The 20,788-nt window shown below is 36.2% G+C and overlaps 2 protein-coding genes and 1 long non-coding RNA gene across 16 annotated transcripts in view; 1 reads left to right on the top strand and 2 right to left on the bottom strand.

Moving 5' to 3' along the window:
• Nucleotides 1-20,614, top strand: part of LOC131309824 (heat shock 70 kDa protein 14-like) — a 60,850-nt gene extending 40,236 nt beyond the window's left edge. The window contains exons 1-8 of one of the 14 annotated variants that reach the window (XM_058336459.1): nt 14,023-14,286; nt 14,609-14,644; nt 16,397-17,845; nt 18,590-18,817; nt 18,973-19,068; nt 19,157-19,384; nt 19,466-19,612; nt 19,689-20,614. In XM_058336459.1, the coding sequence (XP_058192442.1) occupies nt 16,676-17,845; nt 18,590-18,817; nt 18,973-19,068; nt 19,157-19,384; nt 19,466-19,612; nt 19,689-20,420 (2,601 nt within the window). In that variant the 5' untranslated portion in view covers nt 14,023-14,286; nt 14,609-14,644; nt 16,397-16,675 and the 3' untranslated portion in view covers nt 20,421-20,614. Of the gene's footprint in view, nt 1-14,018; nt 14,645-16,392; nt 17,846-18,589; nt 18,818-18,972; nt 19,069-19,156; nt 19,385-19,465; nt 19,613-19,688 lie in introns of those variants that run through there. The other 13 variants (XM_058336457.1, XM_058336462.1, XM_058336460.1 and 10 more) reach the window with 13 other exon arrangements.
• On the bottom strand, nt 9,499-11,513 carry LOC131309689 (uncharacterized). Its single transcript, XM_058336286.1, has 5 exons — nt 11,459-11,513; nt 11,228-11,350; nt 11,059-11,127; nt 10,907-10,981; nt 9,499-9,615 (listed from the first exon to the last, which is right to left on the bottom strand). The coding sequence occupies exons 1-5, from the start codon at nt 11,510-11,512 to the stop codon at nt 9,499-9,501; spliced, it is 438 nt and encodes a 145-aa protein (XP_058192269.1). The 5' UTR covers nt 11,513.
• On the bottom strand, nt 10,030-10,795 carry LOC131309828 (uncharacterized). The gene is made up of 4 exons (XR_009195023.1): nt 10,703-10,795; nt 10,516-10,599; nt 10,320-10,424; nt 10,030-10,160 (listed from the first exon to the last, which is right to left on the bottom strand). It is a non-coding gene; the product is annotated as an uncharacterized LOC131309828 (long non-coding RNA).
• Nucleotides 20,615-20,788: the final 174 nt, after the last annotated feature.

Here is a 20,788-nt window from a genome sequence, read left to right as displayed (position 1 = left end):
TGAGATTACTGCCCTTATAGACACAGGAGCAGATTTAAACTGCATTCAAGAAGGAATAATACCAAAAAGGTATTATCAAGAAACAACTGAACGGTTGAGTTCTGCAAATGGTAGTAAAATGCAGATCAAGTATAAATTACCTGAAGTAAATATTTGCCAAAATAACATTTGTTTCAAAACATCATTTGTTTTAGTGAAAAATTTAACTGATAAAGTAATTTTAGGAATACCCTTTATTTACTTACTTTATCCATTCACAGTCACTAGTAACAACATTATTACCACTTCTCTTGATCAACAAGTCAAATTTGAATTTTCATCAATACCAAACAAAGATGACTTATGTCAACTTCAAAATTGCTCTATTTATCCTACTAATGATTTATTCGATTGTTTTACAGATGGATCAAAGTCACCCGAAAACCATTCCTTTTGGGAAAATCCTACTACCAGTATTTCCTGAAGGAGCCAGCACAAAATTTAGGAAGCTTAAAAACGTAGGCAGCATAAATGAGACCCAACAATGTCTTCTGGATAATCTCTGGAATACGCGTGGGGATCATCGTAAATTCCTAGACAGCTTAAATTCCTTGAGTATTTATTTTAGTCAGCAAAATCAACAGACTAGTGGAGTTGTTTTCCCTAGTTCTTCAGGTGGAGTTTTGATAAACCCATCTTTAGTCAGTAATAATTATACTAACCCTTCACATTGTGAACGATGTGAAGCCATGAATTTCCAATTTCTGAATTTAAATTACAGGTACCACCAGTCAATGATTGAACTTGCTCAACTCCGAGACAAGAAGGCCTCCTTTACCCCACTGGTAAAGGTAGAGAAAAGTCAATCATCCCCACTGGATGATGGTGAAAGCGTGTGTGTGTTGGAACCATTCCAAAAAATGGCATCCAAAGCCCTAGCTTTACCACAGTCATTATCTCTCATACCCACATCTCTGCCTACTGAAATAGTAAACCACATTCAACACCTAGCCAGACAAGATGCCCATCATTTTCAAGAATTCCTATTTGAAACCCTTACTAAACTAGCCAGTCAACCAACCCCAGGTTTATCAATCACTTGGGAAACTCACTATACTGAAAATCCAGTCACCTGCCCCAAAACTAACCCATTGTGCCAAGAAATACCATTAGAACGATACAGTTGCCCTTGTGATTTAGTGTTCAGTGTCCCGAAAGCCTGTATCAATATGCAGTACTTTCAGGACATTATTATTCCCTATAAAGATCAAGTCATCCAAATTAGCCCAATGACCCTACTAGATTATGGATTTCTTAGACAATTAATTTTCACTAGTTCAAACCAAACTGACCGAGTTACCCGTAAATTAGCTGTTTGTGTCCAAAACCTCTTTGCTAAGTATGGCGCATTAATATGCCAAGTCCTCATTACTAGTAAAATGCCGGAATGGACAAACACAGGGAATGTGATACTGGCCCAGCATGTCATGTATCTCTCTGCAAATTGGCCATTCAGCAGACTGCATGCACCAATTCTACTAATTGAAGATGAATGCCCCTGGCCGTGTTCCAAACCACCCAGAGCGCAAATCAGGCATCACAGAGCCAAGTCAATTGCTCAACTCCTTGAAATTGATAATCAATTCATTGATCACCTGCATCATTTAGTGTGTGAAGACCCTATTCAAAAAATCAGAGCCACAGAACCTATTCAAGAAGTCCCATTCATTTTCTACACCAAATTTCAAAACCTAGTCAAGGAATATCAGAGTCAGCAAAGTCACCTACTTGAAGACAGTCAAGCAGATGAATCTACCTCACAAGTCAACAGTGATGACAATGGACGGGATTATTGGGAGAATCTCACATGTGAAGAATTGCAGAATATGGACAACATGATGGAGTAGTAGTCATTTCTACCTTTTGGCCCCACCAGCACCAAAAGGAGAAACAGTCACAGTCAAAAGAAGTCATCATTTCTACTTTTGGCCCCACCTGCACCGAAAGTAGAAACAGTAACTTACTTTATTTACTGTAGTCACGTGATTCTACTATTCAATGTTTGTAATTTCTCTGATCCTTATTCTATAAAAGGATTGGAGAAGTCAGTTAGAAGCAGGACCAGTAAGACCAGTTAGAACTAGTAGGAAGAGAGTTAGGACTAGAGACCACAAGTAAAAAGAGAGGAGAGAATACGAGAGAGGTTTTAGAGAGAGAAATTCTCCTACCACTTCCCCTTGTTCCTCATCCTCTGTAGTAAACCCAGTCATTGCTTTTCATTGCTGAGTATCAATATACTCCAGCAACCCTTGTAAACCAGTAAACTGCCATGTACTGTTTCTGATTCAGCAATTGAATTCAGATTGTTTTAGTAAGTAATTTATTTCAGTAATTCTGTTGTTCAAATTACTAGTAAAGCTATTCTATAAAATTATAGAGCTATTATATAATTGATTATTGTTGTTCAAATTACTAGTAAAGCTATTATATAGTTGATTTATTCATTGTTCTTTCATTTCTTTTATTCACTATTCACTATTCACCGACACTATTCACCCGTCACTATTCATCCGATTTACTATTCACGTCGCTATTCATCATAGGCTTTCCTTTATGCTTTGTTTGATAACTTTCCTTTATACTTTGTTAGATTCCTCTGGTAACATTTGTTCCCCAGTAGTACCTAGTACCTAGTACCTAGTACTTTGATTCTTTTGCTTGCCTTTGTTTGATAGTTTCCCACTCTCCCACTCTTCCCCCACATGTTCTTCCCCCTTGTCCGTGCTTCCGCCCCCCCTCATGGTATCAGAGCCAAGTAGGATATCGTTGAAGAATTAAACTCAAGTAATCTGTAAGTTGTATTTACTCCTACTTAATTTTCATTTAGTCTTTTAATCCTGCTGAAATTTTAGTTAGTATTTTAGTCCGGTTGTCATCGGTCGACCACCTTGCAAAAGACCACCTTAGGTAATCCGTAAAAGTCCTCGTGAGTAAGTCCCGCGGTAGGGCAGTGAAGGGGTTGGGAAAAAACCTGGGGTATGTGTCAATTGGGGTATGTGTTTATCATGACAATTTAGGATTAAAATATTAATTAAGAAATCTTTAGGGTTAAAATACTAAAAGAAGAGTCTGTAGGATTAAAAACAATGAATAGATTATTTAGGTGTAGTTCTTCAGCCAGTTCTTCAATGGCTTCTCTATCTGAGTTAGCGGACATAGTCAACCAAGAAGAACATGAGTATCAAGATTTACATACAGGATTAGGAAATTGGAATATACCTAAAATCCCAGTAAAAGAAATTTATAAGTCAAGTTTTTTAGATGATGCTTTTCGTACTGATCAAGTTGCTAAAACTGCTGAACATGTTTATGCCATTACTAAGCAAGAAGAGAGATGTTCTCTCCTTAGTCAACAATCAGTCAAACGTCACCTTGAACGAGGGTATAATTATATTCATGTAGGATTAATACAAGTTGCAATTAAACCATTAACAAGAAGAGGATTAAATTCCTCAGTTTTATTATCTTTAAGAGATAGTAGATTCACAGTCTATAGTGATAGTCTCCTAGGATTAATGGAGTCAAGTCTACATAATGGTCCAGTTTATTTTAACTGTTACCCCGATTTACCCCTTAGTTTAAAAGATAAAAATATTTTGAAAGCATTAACTTTAAATATTCAAACTGCCGGAGCAATCACTCAAATGCTTGAAGGTAGTCAGTCAATTGCATTAATTTACCGTATTTACTATAAATGTATGAAAACTAATTTAAATATTCATGCATTAGTCAAAAGTCCCAAGGATAAAACTGTACTTATACAAAGTAGCACAAATGCTAATGTACAAGTACCCAAAACCATTTCTTGGAGTGATATCCAGTTACCAACCAGTTGGCTTAGTGAAAATGAGAGTTTCCCACAGAAACTCCAAAATGACACAATTGATCTAGATTATATTCAACAATACTTAGATGGTACAGTTAGGATAAGTTTTGATCAACAAAGAGTAAACCCTCCTCTGAGAATCAGAGAATTAAGTCGATCCAATAGCTCAATAGCTATGGATAGGTCAAATAGTTCAACTACTTTGCCTAGGAAAGACAAAAATTTAATTGATCCCAGTATTAGATTAAAAGGTGTTGAATCAAGTTCACAAATTAGTAAACCTTGTTATTCTACACAGTCAAAATTTGAGGATGAAGACACCTTTCAAGGGTCTCCAACTCAAACAGATTTTGAAGAACCCATTGATTCAACTTTATTAGTTTTAAATAAACCTTTTGAAATAAATTTTGACAAATTATATTTTGAATTTAAGTCAAAATAAAATAAACAAAAAAGAAAAAATTATTTTGCTAAATATACATCTAGTAAACAGGATAAAATTTTAGCTCATTGGGAAGCATTTATGGAAGAATCCAGAACTGAAATTTATTTTTTCGACTACTTAGAAAATTATTACAAAAAAGTCAATACTCTTACAAAAGTAAAATGGACAAAATCAGACAATACTGTTACAACTGCTAGTCACCCTCCTTTAGATTCAATCATTATTAATTACAAAGGATCTGCTATATCAGCATCTCCATTCAAATTACCAACTGATAGAACTGAATGTAAGCAAATAGCTGAACAAATTAATTACACTAATCAATGTCTCACAACAATTAGTAAACAATTGGATAAAATAGAAACTAAAATAGATGAAGGATCCTCTTGTAGCATCCCCTCATCCAGTAAAAATATTGAAAAACCTCTCATCCACCTCCCTGAGAAGAGAGAAAAAATCAGTCTAAACCAGAATCAAAATATTCAAAAAATTGAAAATTTGCTCACAAACATAGCAATTAAGTTAGAACCACAGTCACCTCAGCTTGCTACAATTACACAAAACCACGACTCCCATACCTCTAGTCAAACCTCTTCTGATGAAGAAATCACAAACCTACAAAAACAATTCTCTGGTCAAGAAATAAATCGCCTTTATAACCCCCCAGCAAACCCTACTAGCCTTACCAAAAATTGGTACTCTAGGCCAACCCCTCCTGACTTACAGTATGAAGAAAATAATTTAATTAACCAGTTTTCTGTCTCGTCTAATAAATTATATGAATGGAATATAGATGGTCTAAGTGAACACCAAATATTAGAAAAATTAAATCACATGTCAATGGCTGCCAATAGTTACCTAAGTAATACTGAACTTAGTCAACCACAAATTGTTGATTTATTAACCTCCGGTTTTACTGGAATGCTAAAATCTTGGTGGGATAAATACCTCACCAGTGAGTCAAGAGAAGAAGTAAAACATGCTGTTCAACTTGATGAAAATGGTCTCCCAATTTTTGATAATGAAATTGGAATGGGAATACCCGACGGAGTTAATACCCTAATTTACACCATAATTAAACATTTCATTGGTCAACCTAGTAACATTACCTCTAGGATACATGATCAACTGACTAACTTGCGTTGCCCAACATTAAGTGATTTTAGATGGTACAAAGATGTTTTTACATCTAGAGTCATGCTCCGAGATGATTGTACAAAATCATTTTGGAAAGAAAAATTCATTAATGGACTCCCTAATTTATTTGCTCATAAAATTAGAGATGTTCTTAGTCAACCAACAGGAGTAATTGAATATGATAAGTTAACATACGGTGACATTATTAGTACCATTCAAAAAGAAGGTCTAAGAATGTGCATTGATATGAAAATTAGTAAACAAGCCCAAAAAGACAAGAATAAAGCCAAATATGAATTGGGTAACTTCTGTGAACAATATGGTCTACCCCCTGTAGCACCATCACGAAGGAAAACCAAATCTCATACTAAACCAACTACCAGTCATAAAAGTCACAAATACTATAGGCGTAATAAATCCTCCACACCATCCAAGGATAAATATTATGAAAAACCCAAAACACAAAAGCATAAAAACAGAAAACCAAATGACAAGTCAAATGATAAGAATAATGTTACATGCTACAATTGTGGCAAAAAAGGTCATTATAAAACTGAATGTAAAGTCAAAACAAAAATTAATCAACTCAACATATCCGACACTGATAAACAGCAGATTTTAGAAATTTTTAGAGCACAAAATCTGAGTAACACTAGTGATGAAGATGACAATATTAAATCTTCTGAGTACCATTCTCTAAGTAATAGTCCCAGTGACGACCAAATTGAGATAGGATGTACTGCTAACTGCTGTAAAACAATAAATGTACTTACCAAAGAATTACCTGAAGAAGAATTACTTATTGACTTAATAAGTAAATTAGATGATTCTGAGTTAAAACAACAATATATTAAAAAACTCAAACAACTCTTAATCCAACAAAGTAAAAAACCTCAATACAGTAAGCCAATTATTAACCTCAACACCACTATTGAACGATTCAGTAAAATTCAGAAAGATATAACCCTGCAAAGTCTCCAAGAAGAAATAAATTTGATTAAAAAAGAAATTGAAACAATTAAAAATCAACTTCCAAGAAAAAGATTCGTCCAGTTTAAGGATGACCAATTATCTTCTGAATCTTCTTCCAATGAAGAAGAGCCCATTAATAAAACTCAACATCCTAGTCAAGAACAATCTTTTGATCCCAATCACCCAATTGATGATCCAGTAAATTACAGATTAAATTTACTAAATAAAATAAAATTACAAAAATGGCATGCACGTATCAAATTAATTGTAGGAGATTATAGAATTGAGATTACTGCTCTTATAGACACAGGAGCTGATTTAAACTGCATTCAAGAAGGAATAATACCAAAAAGGTATTATCAAGAAACAACTGAACGGTTGAGTTCTGCAAATGGTAGTAAAATGCAGATCAAGTATAAATTACCTGAAGTAAATATTTGCCAAAATAACATTTGTTTCAAAACATCATTTGTTTTAGTGAAAAATTTAACTGATAAAGTAATTTTAGGAATACCCTTTATTTACTTACTTTATCCATTCACAGTCACTAGTAACAACATTATTACCACTTCTCTTGATCAACAAGTCAATTTTGAATTTTCATCAATACCAAACAAAGATGACTTATGTCAACTTCAAAATTGCTCTATTTATCCTACTAATGATTTATTTGATTGTTTTACAGATGGATCAAAGTCACCCGAAAACCATTCCTTTTGGGAAAATCCTACTACCAGTATTTCCTGAAGGAGCCAGCACAAAATTTAGGAAGCTTAAAAACGTAGGCAGCATAAATGAGACCCAACAATGTCTTCTGGATAATCTCTGGAATACGCGTGGGGATCATCGTAAATTCCTAGACAGCTTAAATTCCTTGAGTATTTATTTTAGTCAGCAAAATCAACAGACTAGTGGAGTTGTTTTCCCTAGTTCTTCAGGTGGAGTTTTGATAAACCCATCTTTAGTCAGTAATAATTATACTAACCCTTCACATTGTGAACGATGTGAAGCCATGAATTTCCAATTTCTGAATTTAAATTACAGGTACCACCAGTCAATGATTGAACTTGCTCAACTCCGAGACAAGAAGGCCTCCTTTACCCCACTGGTAAAGGTAGAGAAAAGTCAATCATCCCCACTGGATGATGGTGAAAGCGTGTGTGTGTTGGAACCATTCCAAAAAATGGCATCCAAAGCCCTAGCTTTACCACAGTCATTATCTCTCATACCCACATCTCTGCCTACTGAAATAGTAAACCACATTCAACACCTAGCCAGACAAGATGCCCATCATTTTCAAGAATTCCTATTTGAAACCCTTACTAAACTAGCCAGTCAACCAACCCCAGGTTTATCAATCACTTGGGAAACTCACTATACTGAAAATCCAGTCACCTGCCCCAAAACTAACCCATTGTGCCAAGAAATACCATTAGAACGATACAGTTGCCCTTGTGATTTAGTGTTCAGTGTCCCGAAAGCCTGTATCAATATGCAGTACTTTCAGGACATTATTATTCCCTATAAAGATCAAGTCATCCAAATTAGCCCAATGACCCTACTAGATTATGGATTTCTTAGACAATTAATTTTCACTAGTTCAAACCAAACTGACCGAGTTACCCGTAAATTAGCTGTTTGTGTCCAAAACCTCTTTGCTAAGTATGGCGCATTAATATGCCAAGTCCTCATTACTAGTAAAATGCCGGAATGGACAAACACAGGGAATGTGATACTGGCCCAGCATGTCATGTATCTCTCTGCAAATTGGCCATTCAGCAGACTGCATGCACCAATTCTACTAATTGAAGATGAATGCCCCTGGCCGTGTTCCAAACCACCCAGAGCGCAAATCAGGCATCACAGAGCCAAGTCAATTGCTCAACTCCTTGAAATTGATAATCAATTCATTGATCACCTGCATCATTTAGTGTGTGAAGACCCTATTCAAAAAATCAGAGCCACAGAACCTATTCAAGAAGTCCCATTCATTTTCTACACCAAATTTCAAAACCTAGTCAAGGAATATCAGAGTCAGCAAAGTCACCTACTTGAAGACAGTCAAGCAGATGAATCTACCTCACAAGTCAACAGTGATGACAATGGACGGGATTATTGGGAGAATCTCACATGTGAAGAATTGCAGAATATGGACAACATGATGGAGTGGTAGTCATTTCTACCTTTTGGCCCCACCAGCACCAAAAGGAGAAACAGTCACAGTCAAAAGAAGTCATCATTTCTACTTTTGGCCCCACCTGCACCGAAAGTAGAAACAGTAACTTACTTTATTTACTGTAGTCACGTGATTCTACTATTCAATGTTTGTAATTTCTCTGATCCTTATTCTATAAAAGGATTGGAGAAGTCAGTTAGAAGCAGGACCAGTAAGACCAGTTAGAACTAGTAGGAAGAGAGTTAGGACTAGAGACCACAAGTAAAAAGAGAGGAGAGAATACGAGAGAGGTTTTAGAGAGAGAAATTCTCCTACCACTTCCCCTTGTTCCTCATCCTCTGTAGTAAACCCAGTCATTGCTTTTCATTGCTGAGTATCAATATACTCCAGCAACCCTTGTAAACCAGTAAACTGCCATGTACTGTTTCTGATTCAGCAATTGAATTCAGATTGTTTTTGTAAGTAATTTATTTCAGTAATTCTGTTGTTCAAATTACTAGTAAAGCTATTCTATAAAATTATAGAGCTATTATATAATTGATTATTGTTGTTCAAATTACTAGTAAAGCTATTATATAGTTGATTTATTCATTGTTCTTTCATTTCTTTTATTCACTATTCACTATTCACCGACACTATTCATCCGATATATATATATATATATATATATATATATATATATATATATATATATATATATATATATATATATATATATACTAGCGAATGTCCGTGCCTGAAGGCACGGCGCAACATATTTGGAATACAACTAAAGATATTTATAGAACAATGAGCAAAAGGAGGACATGTTAAAAAAATGGGTAGGAACAAATTAAACTTTGGAATATGTGCAGGACAATTCGAGATGCAAATAATATTCAAGTTTTACACAAATTTTCAAAATCAATAACATTCATGTTGTTCTGATCGCTGAGCAGTGCTTTGCTTTAGGTTTCGTTCTCGTTCCCGTCGCGCACGTTGTGCCGATGCCAATTTTGATATATCTTTACCAACCTGTGGCTAAAGAGAGAAGCAGTATTACTTAAGGACTAAATTTTTTTTTTTCAAATGAAAGGTAGAAGACGTGTCATCGTGTGTTGTGTCAACGTGTGATACCTCAGAGTTTTCCTTTCCACTCCCTACATACGTTGCCTTCCTTTTCTTAGCCATTCCCCATATTCTTTGTACATCCTGTTAAGAGACACATAAATTATATTACGGGTACTAATTAGGGTTTGGCAGAACCTCCATATTTATATGGAGACCTACCTTGTGAACATGGATAGCATGGTGAACATCATTTGAGAAAGAATTATTAAAAAAAAAATGGTTAGAAGATATAGATAGTTGAACACATGAATTAATAGCACGTGCGCAAGCACCAAAACAAAGGCTTCCTGAGTTCCATGGCGGTCTCGTGCTTGGAAGGGGGTATCGATGTTTGATTGTTACTTTCATGGTCTCCATATAAATAGTGTACGAAGTTCCTCACGCACACGTATGATGTTCACATTCCGCTCTTCATGGATTTCATCTCCAACATTTATGTCTCGAAGTGGTTCTACCTATAAGAATTTTATACTAAATATTTAAAAGATTCAAACAATAAAAGAAGGTAGGGCTACAATAATTATGGCACATGATTTCAAATTTGTTTAAACTCCAAATAATCCACACAACAGACTTTTTTGGATCATTGGGAAAATATTGTGCAGGAATAATACCAAAGAAGTATCCTTTTCAATAGCATAGGTGAGAAGCCCTTTCCCCTTATCTGCATAACTTGATTTCTACCTTGCCTGAGCAGTTGTGTCTGCCCTTTGTGTATCCTTTGAAGTAATGCATAATGAAACGTGTTTTTACAAAATTAACAAAGCTAATTAAAATAATTATAACATAAAGAGCGTGCTTTAGGAATACCTCATGAATATGGACGTTGTTGCCAATGTTGGCACAGTGCTCATCACGGGTATCCCCAACATGTATTTCGTGTAGAGGTTGTGTCTATAAATAACCAGCGAATAGTTCAGTCAGTTGCATCGACTATCATATTTGTTTTTTTTAATTTCATGTTGCATGTCATTGTTTATATTCAAAAGAGTCTTACCCTGGTATCCCATTGCCAAGCAGTGCTTTGCTTTAGGTTTCGTTCTCATTCCCGTCGCGCGCGTTGTGCCAATGCTAATTTTGATATCTCTTTACCAACATGTGGATAAAGAGAGAAGCAATATTACTTAAGGACTATTTTTTTTTTTTTTCAAATGAAAGGTAGAAGACATGTGTCATCATGTGTTGTGTCAACGTGTGATACCTCAGAGTTTTCCTTTCCACTCCCTACATACGTTGCCTTCCTTTTCTTAGCCATTGCCCCTAGTTTTTGTATATCCTGTTAAGAAATACATAAATTACATTACGGGTACTAATTAGGTTTGCAAGGAATTCCATATTTATATGGAGACCTACCTCGTGAACAAGGATAGCATGGTGGTCTCGCCCATCGGCTCTAATATGCCCATCTCGGAGAGGTTGAATCTTTACGTACAAAGTCAACAATTGAGAAAGAATTACAAAAAAAAAACATGGTTAGAAGATGTAGATAGTCAAACATGATTTTGATTAATAAGAGTCTTACACTTGTATTTATCGGCGAGTGTTGTTCCGATCGCCTTTCAGTGGTTTGTTTAAAAATTCGTTCTCGTTCTCGTCGGGCACGTTGCGCAAGTGTTCCTTTTGATATATCTTTACCAGATTGTTCCTAAAATACGTGTATAAGCAACTTTAAGAAATTAGAATGTCATTTAGCTAATTGACTATCAATTTTTCTTTTCAAAATAAAGATAGAAGATACGTCAAAGGGTGATACCCGTGAATATTTTTCTCCATTGCTAACACGTGTTGGCTTTCCCCAGCTGTTCATTGCCTATATATATATATATATCTAAATTTTGGACTATCCATTGCATTTTGCAATTTTTTTTAGTTACAAGGGACAGAAGCATATATATAGATACAATGAGGGTGGTAATTGTCACTACTACAAAATGGTATAAAGATCACGGTCCAAAAACTAAAAAGATCTCACATTTTGTAAAAACGTAATAAAATGTTATGAACTATAATTTTAACCTCAGTTATACGAAAAAACTGAGATAGAAAGAATTTTAAACTCAGTAATCTAAAAAGTGAGGTTGTAACTTGAAGAATAGATCTCATTTTCAAAAAATTGAGATTATATATGAAAGAATATATCTCGTTTCCAAAAAAACTGAGATGAAAAGATTTTTGAGTCTTAGTAATTTAAAAGTGAGATTGTAACTTCAAGAATATAACTCGTTTTCCAAAAACTGAGATAAAAAGAACTTTTAATCTCAGTCATCTAGAAACTGAGGTCGTAAGTTAGAGAACATTTTTTTTAAGACTTGAGATGAAAGCTCTTATATAGGAAAAGTTGAAAGTCGCTTACCCCATAATCGACTCCTCGCGCAATATCCCTAAATAAATGTCACTCTCAACCATTCTACAAAAAATATTTCGTCACAAAATGGAGCACTTTCAGCAATGAAAATATATTTCGTCGCCAAATGAGTACCTTTGGTGACAACATTTATGAATGTTGCGTTTCATCTCCAAATATATTTCGAGTATAACTCTATGTTCAGAACTCCATTAATTAAGATAATTCAAATTGGGTTTGAACAATAACACAAAGGGCTACAACTTTCATATTTATCAAAATTGCTAATTTTAATATTTAAAGGTTCAAAATGATGTTCAAAATATATTTTAATGTTAAACGCATATGTTTTATATTAAATATTTCAATTATATATTGAAAAGTGTGTGTGGTGCAGTTGGTTGAAGCTTCTATGTAAAACTCAAGAGACTTGGGTTCAAAACCCACTAGGAGAAATAATGTGGGATTTTTTCCCTTAGGAAAATGCCACTTTTAATCTCGGTTTTTTCAAAAACTGAGATTATTTCTCTCTAAACAACTACGGTTTTATAATAAAACTGAGAAGTTTTGCTATTAAAGGTCACGATTTTGTCATTTTTAATCACAGTTTTTATGTTTTTAGTCACAGTTTTAATGAGTTTTAATCACGGTTTTTATCCTGTGGTTAAAAGATAGAGACTTTTAGTTACACCTTGATAGACCACGATTTTAAATGCGAGATTAAAAGTGAAAGATCACACCTTGATAGACCACGATTTTAAATGCGAGATTAAAAGTGAAAGATCACACTAAATAACCGAGGTCTTTATCTATTTTTGTAGTAGTGTGTCCACTCGATAAAAGGAGAACGAAGTTCACATTTATCAAATGAGTATGAAAATACCATTCATTTTCATAGGTAAAAAAGGTATGAGTACATCAAAAAGTAATCTCATTCCATTAACCTCCCTTATTTTAAAAAAAATAGTCAAGAAATTCAATATCCGAAGACGAAAGATTACATCATAATAGAGATTATCTTGTCATTCTATCTCATCAATACAGAATTCTCTACACCCCGGAAGAAGTCTCAAGTCTCCACAAAGAAGATAGGTAGAATAGATAGATAGAATCATTTCCTTTCCTTAGCTTGAATCTATAATCGTGATTCATTTTATCCCTGAAGTGTTTTTTCTCGCCTAACAATTCACAATGAGACTTGGGAACCAAAGACTTGCCTGCTCCGACACACTTATGGCTTGTTTCAAAACTTTTGCTCACGGCACTCAATAAATTTTCTCTATTTATCTCTCTTCATTTTATTCATATTGTCAAATGTTAGGCCTATCTCCGATCTTCCTCCGCCCATACCCCTGATGATTGGGGGCTATGCGGGTTTTGTTATTATTGTTATTGTATTTCTCTCTACTCATTACTTTAAAAAATCTCTATCAAAATCCAAACCAAACAGGATCTTGAAGAAAAGTAGCACATCATGATTTACGCCAAAAATAGACCTACTTTTCTTTCGTAAATTAAGGCTTTGTTTGGAACTTAAAAAAAAAGAAAGGAAAATTAAAATTTTTTTCCTTCTATTATTTGGTTGTAAGAGAAAAAGAGAAAAAAAATAAAGATTTAAAATTTAATGAATAATAAATTTTTCCTCCCATTATCTCCTATTTTCCGCCCATTTACTTTTTTTTTCCTTTCATTTCCTTTCCTTAGCTTTAAAGAAAACAAAAATGCTACAGGTACCGAAATTGGGGAACCGAAATCGGACCGACGGCCGCCGGCGGGCCGTCTCCGGCCACCGGACGGCCGATCCGAGCCGTCCAAAAATTCTAAAAAAAAAAAACCGAGGGGGCCCACGCGGGAATCAATGTCATCCGAGGTGTGTAGGGTACTTGATCGGAGCACCCCTTTTCGTGTGTATATGTCCCCCAATTTCGGTACCTGTAGCAAGTAGCACATCATCTCATTCTTTTGTTTTTCTACTGGCTCATCAAGATCCCTGGTTCTTCAGCTCCTTCCAGCTCAATAATGCAAAGTGGAAAGAGAATCTTCCACGTCAACAATTAGTTCACTTAACAGTGGTAATCATCCAAGAAGTGAATTGAATCACGATCACTCTCTTTCTCTCTCTAACTTTCCTTTTCTTCTTCTCTGTTTTACTTCTGGTTTCATTTCCATTCCGTGTTCTTCTACGAAACCATTAAATTCTTTACCTTTCGTTGATCCTCGCCGACCGAAGGTAACAGGTAACGACACTGTTAGCTTAACTCAACTCAAGCGTCTTTCCCGGTGTACACTTTTACCTCATGATTATTCGAACGGTCTCTGAAATGGGTTCCTTAAAAATCATTTTGTTGAGAGTAAAAATCGAAAAGTGGGTTTAGTACTGGTTTCCAAAATCCATTTCCAAACTTGAGACAATAATTTCCGTTATTGAAATTGCCTATTTTGAGAGTTAATTAAGTTGGTTCAACACTTCATTCCATGCTTTGTTGATGTGGGGAGACAGGGATTGTTTTTAGTGAAATCCATCAAGAAAGGATTTGATGTTTTAATGTTTCATCCCAGGTGTGACGGAGAGATATTCTGGGGTGATGCAAAGAGGTAATGGGCACTATCTTTCTGTCGTTCACTTTTTTTTTTCTTTTTCTTTTCTGGTTACTTTTGAAAGCACTAGAGTTATATTTATGAATATTCTTTTCATATATTTTGAATCTATGCATCTCCAACCCATACTCCATAACTCCAAATCTCCCTTCATTCCTCCATTTTGGCGGAATTATGCACTCCAACCCATCCTCCATATTTATCATCATTATTAGGGCATCTCCAAACCACATCTATTTCTCCAAAATAGAGGATAGATATGGTATATTGAGGGAAAATTTTGTAATTTGTTCTATTTTTTTCTTTACTTTTTTTTTTTATACTTTTTGAAAGAATTTTTGAATGACCCATGTCCTTTTTAGAGTTTTGAGAGAATCTTTGAGTGACCCATGTCCTTTTTAGAGTTCGATCCTTCAAAAGTAAATTTATTTTTAGAGGACCAAAAGTAAATTTGGAGTTCAATTTCTCTCCAAACTTTAAAAAGGACATGGGTCACTTAAAGATTTTCCAAAATAATACAAAAAAGTGAAGAAAAAAGGGAATAAATTACAAAAAAATTTCCTCAATGTGTCACACCATCCTCTATTTTGGAGGAATAGAGATGGATTGAAGATGCCCTTATGGAGGATCAAAATTGATTCTCCATATTTAGAGTACCAAAAATTTATGGAGGATCTCCTCCATGTCACTATTCACTCTTTTCAAACCCCATTTTGTTCATCAAATTGGTTTTGGTACAATTTATTTTTTTGTAAAATTGGTACCAATCAAATGATTTTTGCAATATCTTTAAAACAAGACCAATATTGAGTATTTTTTTTTATAAAGTTATAAATATTAGAACTTGAATTTTGGAAGTTTGAGATTTGGGGTGAGTTTTTTAAAATATAGAGGAAGAAATAGAGTATTGGGGGTTGGAGTTGTTATGAATAATAAAATCCTTTCAATCTACTATCTGATTATAAAATAGTATTTTGGTCCTCCAAAATGAAGATTTAGAGGATATTGGGGTGGGGAATGCACAGTGACTAGTTCATAAGTTAGGCTTTCTTTTTCCATATAGGTGGTAGTTCTCATGTTTAACGGTTAGATTGCTAACAACCTGAAAGGGGTGGGGAATGTAGTGGCGTAAACAGGAATAAGAGGGGGCCAAACCTGAAATTATTTAGAGTTTGGAATGCAGTGGTGGGCTGAAATGAAATTTTCAAGATTTTGAAGGAGCTAAAATATTTAGCTTTATTGTGAATACAGTGCATGAGAAAAATGGCTATACCATAGTTTGGGGGTGCCGTCCACACCTCTTTCCGTCTACACTATAGGAATGGTAATAATCATTGTTTCACCAGAGATTCGGTCTTGATACCGATCACTGAGAGCCTTATTGCTTGTAGATGATTTGTTTCTAGCGCTAGTGATAGATTCATACATTTAGTTTCATTTTGACTTTCTAGACTTCAGACATTATTGGCAAGGAAAAACGAAAAGAAAGAATAAGTACTTGCTTTAGCAAACTGCACTAGTAGGTTTTAGGAATGTGTGCAGATGTACTTGTCATGTGAGCCATAAGCTCCTAGCATTTATTAAACTTTGATTTTTCCCGGAGTTCACATTAGATTGGGTATAATCTTGGTTGGTTAAGTTCTATATCTGACTCATCTCATCAGGGCTAGGCCTAATTAATTCAATCCCTTGCTTGCTAATACTTTTCTTTGTTCGTATATATAACTGTTTCTGCATAGTACTAGTTAGATGCCATATGATACACGAATGCTAGAAAGGAAGGGAAGGGAAGGAATGGATAAAGAAGGAATTCTAAAGCACCAGTCATGTCGGTTTCACAAGTGAATCCATCGGAAAGCTACCAAACATTGTGAATATTTGGGATTTTTATGGGTTGAGTCATGAGAGTTTTGGTATGATGCTGAATTGGTAGTGAATTTCAAGGATTAGTTTGGATTTATTTTCAGGCCTATATCTACTGCTGAGAACCTAGCGTTTGTGTGCGGCCAAGAAAAACTTTTGTACCCAATGAGTGTGGTTGGTTTTGACATTGGGAATGAGAGCTGCGTGGTTGCCGTTGCAAGGCAAAGAGGAATCGATGTTGTACTCAATGATGAATCCAAGGGTGAGACTCCCTCCATCGTATGCTTTGGTGAGAAACAGCGCTTCCTTGGGACAGCTGGAGCTGCATCAAGTATGATGAATCCAAAGAACACTATTTCTCAAATAAAACGTCTGATTGGCCGCCAGTTCTCAGATCCCGAGCTGCAACAAGATCTCAAAGCACTGCCTTTTACTGTTACCGAAGGCCCTGATGGATTCCCGTTGATTCATGCGTGGTATTTGGGAGAGACAAGGATGTTTACACCAACCCAATTATTGGCAATGGTACTCTCTGATATGAAGAGCATGGCAGAGAAAAATTTAAATGCTGCAGTTGTTGATTGTTGTATCGGGATTCCTGTTTATTTCACTGAACTTCAAAGAAGAGCTGTCTTGGACGCAGCTACTATTGCTGGTTTGCACCCTCTCCGATTACTTCATGAAACCACTGCTACTGCATTGGCATATGGGATTTACAAGACAGATTTGCCAGAGAATGGCCAACTGAATGTCGCATTTGTTGACATTGGCCATGCAAGTATGCAGGTTTGCATTGCTGGCTTCAAGGAAGGCCAGTTGAAGATATTGGCCCATTCATTCGACCGTTCTTTGGGTGGCAGAGATTTTGATGAAGCTTTATTCCAATATTTTGCCGCAAAGTTCAAGGAAAAGTATAAGATTGACGTTTACCAGAACGCTAGGGCCTGTCTTCGGCTTCGCACTGCTTGTGAAAAGCTTAAGAGAGTACTTAGTGCAAACCCAGAGGCACCTTTGAATATAGAGTGCCTGATGGAAGAGAAGGATGTCAAGGGCTTCATCAAGAGAGAAAACTTCGAAAAAATTAGCATTCCGATTTTGGAACGCGTGAGGAAGCCTCTGGAGAAGGCTCTCTCAGAAGCTCGCCTGACAGTTGAGAATATCCATTCAGTTGAGGTTGTTGGTTCAGGCTCTCGTGTTCCTGCCATTATCAGGATATTGACAGAGTTCTTCCGGAAGGAACCTAGGCGTACAATGAATTCAAGTGAGTGTGTTGCCAAAGGCTGTGCTTTAGAGTGTGCAATCCTCAGTTCCACATTTGAAGTTCAGAAAATCCAGGTAGAGAATCATCTTCATGTTTTATCGGCTTACTTCTTTTGTTATTGTCCATCTGTTTATTGTTTACATGTTCCGTTTGGCTCTTCATCCCTGTTTGTTTGCTAGAAAAGAATATGGTGTTATGTTAGTGTTCGATAATTTGTATTGTTCTATAGAATTCCGCAATCAATCCCAGATCCATCTATTTGAGGTGTGCCTTGGTTATTAAGTTGATGGGATAGTGAGGTCAATTTTGCAACCATTTCTGATGGGTTTTTATAATAGCATCTGTCTTGATCAAAAAAAACTTATCGTGGACATTATATAAGCTGTGTGGGGAATGAGAAAATCATGAACAATTTTTGGATTTAGAATTACATAAGAATTACCACATCCTGTAGTTTACTTGAAATATCTCTTCTTTTTTTGGCGAGGCATGAGAAAATCATGAACAAATTTTGGATATAGATTCAGGGTATTAACATGTTTTAATGTCATATTACTTGATTCACTTCCTTTTCTGTCCATTTGCAGCGTGATATATATCTCTTACTAAGATTACAAAGGAAACTTATTCATACTATGTGGATGCTGCATATCTTGTTGTTTCATAGGTGCACTTAATTATATCCAATTCTCGTTGTACAGTTTGCCAGTACTGAAGAGATGGGCAAATAAAGTTAATTGTTAGCTCCCTTTCCCCTTTTATTGATTGCATCAGATTTTTGCTATGGCATTGTGATGAAAATTTTGTTCTGATTTAAGGTCAATGAGAGTTTCCCATTTCCCATTGCTTTTTCTTGGAAAGGCGCCTCTCCTGATGCTCAGAATGGAGTTTCAGATGATCAGATAAGCGCTATTGGTTTCCCAAAGGGGGATGACATACCGGGCATGAAGACTTTGACACTTTACAGATCAGGAACCTTTACTGTTGATGTTCAATATGCTGATGTGAGCGAATTACAGGCACCAGCAAAGATTAGCTCATATACGGTAATTTATGCAACAATTCTGCTCGGCTGGACTTTTCCTTTTTTGATTGGCTTAAATTTAGGATATTATCGTGCATTTAGACAATATACTTGACATAATTTTTTTTTTTTTGAAACGGCAATATACTTGACAAATTGAAACAAATTTGTGGACAGATTGGTCCTTTTCAATCCACACAGAGTGAACGGGTAAAAGTGAAGGTGAAAGTTCGCCTAAATCTGCATGGCATTGTGTCGATTGAGTCGGCAACAGTAAGTCCTAGTGATTGTCTTTCTTATTGACTGCAAATGATTAGGGCAATGTTGATATTGCAATGTATTTCTGTTATAACTACTACAGACTTATGAAGAGGTGAAAGTTGAAGTTCCATTAGTTAAAGAGCCAGCAAAAGAGGCTAATAAGACAAATATTCCTGTGGTCGAGCATATTTATGGAGGAATGTGCCCCGCAGATGTGCAAAAAGCGACGGAGGAGGAGTTTGAAATGGCTTTTCAAGATCGAATTATGGAAGAAACCCAAAACAAGAAGAATGCCGTGGAGGCCTATGTCTATGAAATGAGAAACAAGGTGTACTATTACGGCTCATAATTAAATTATTCGTTGCAATGTGAATATTTTCAGCCCAACAGTTCTTCCTGTGTTTTCCAGCTTCGTGGCAAATATCAAGAGTTTGTTACAGATCCAGAGAGGGAAGGCCTTACTGCTAAACTCCAGGAGGTGGAAGATTGGTTGTACGAGGATGGTGAGAACAAGACTAAAGGCGTCTATGTTGCCAAACTTGAGGAGCTGAAAAAGGTTAGCTTTTTGCTCTCACTGATTTACTTCAGGCACTTTTCTTTTTAATAACTAACATGGAATTCAACATCTGCAGCAAGGCGATCCCATTGAGGAGCGTTACAAGAAGTACATAGAGAATGGTAACTTTCTAGAGGGCCAGGAGGGAGTCGACACTGGGACTGTTGAACGGGTTGCCGAATCTCATGCTCCAATTGTGGAGCCTTCTACCTCACAATTGGAGGTTCCTCACAGGGGTCTACCTCGTGATTGGACAGAGGGTGATTATTTGGTTTCGCGTTACCCAGATGGGTCCGCTGGCATGAGATTAGGGGCACAAGAGGAGATAAAGTTAACTCCTAGAACTTTGTTTGCTGAGGTTCGAGAGGAGCATAAAGCCATACTGTCCAACATTTTTGAACTGTGGCCAAGTACTTTCGTTCGTATTGTCGGTGCAAGCTCGATTATTAGGAAGCTTGCCTTGGACTCCCTGGTATCTTTCGTGGAGTGGTTGGAGAATATGAGTTTGCCTCAGGCTACACCTGGAGATTTTGATTCTGCTCGCGATGGTTTGCAGGCGTTGACGCATTTTCGATTGGAAGTTGGTTGGCTTCGTAAGAGGTTGGACCAGATGGCTGCGCTCCTTGAGCTCCCTGTTGCACGGGACCAGTTGGAGAAGGTGGGCAAGGAAATAGAAGAGATGGAGGAGGTGGTAAGGCAATTGAAAGACAAGAAGGAAGGACTTGTGCAACGAGTATCCGAGCTTGAGAGTGCTAGTTCGGGGGGGTATGACATGTCTAGTCACGCAGGGCAGGGTTTGAGAGGATAGTGAAAGTTGTTTGTCTTTATGTAAGATACAAATATATGCTTGTCTAACGTTATAAGATATGCTTATCTAAAATTGAAAGTTATGCTTGTTTTGTTGTGAAGCTATGCTTCTCCTTATCCTTAAGTCTATAAAAGGAGAAGCCCTTCATTGTTGTAAAGAGACTTTTCTGAATAATAAACTCCTTTGTGTGTCCATATCCATATTTCTTACTTTGTGTTTTGCACTTGTGGTATCAGCAAGGGAGTGCGTTATATCCACTTGGATGAGCCAAAGGACCATTATTAGATGGAGGTTGAGGAGGTGGAGATTTAGGAGAGTGGAGATTGGATTTTTTAAAGGGCTAGAAGTTAGCTGAATCATTAATTGGG

The sequence above is a fragment of the Rhododendron vialii genome, chromosome 12a (assembly GCF_030253575.1).
Source record: "Rhododendron vialii isolate Sample 1 chromosome 12a, ASM3025357v1".
Taxonomy (NCBI): domain Eukaryota; kingdom Viridiplantae; phylum Streptophyta; class Magnoliopsida; order Ericales; family Ericaceae; genus Rhododendron; species Rhododendron vialii.
This window is presented reverse-complemented; position numbering and strand designations above follow the sequence as displayed.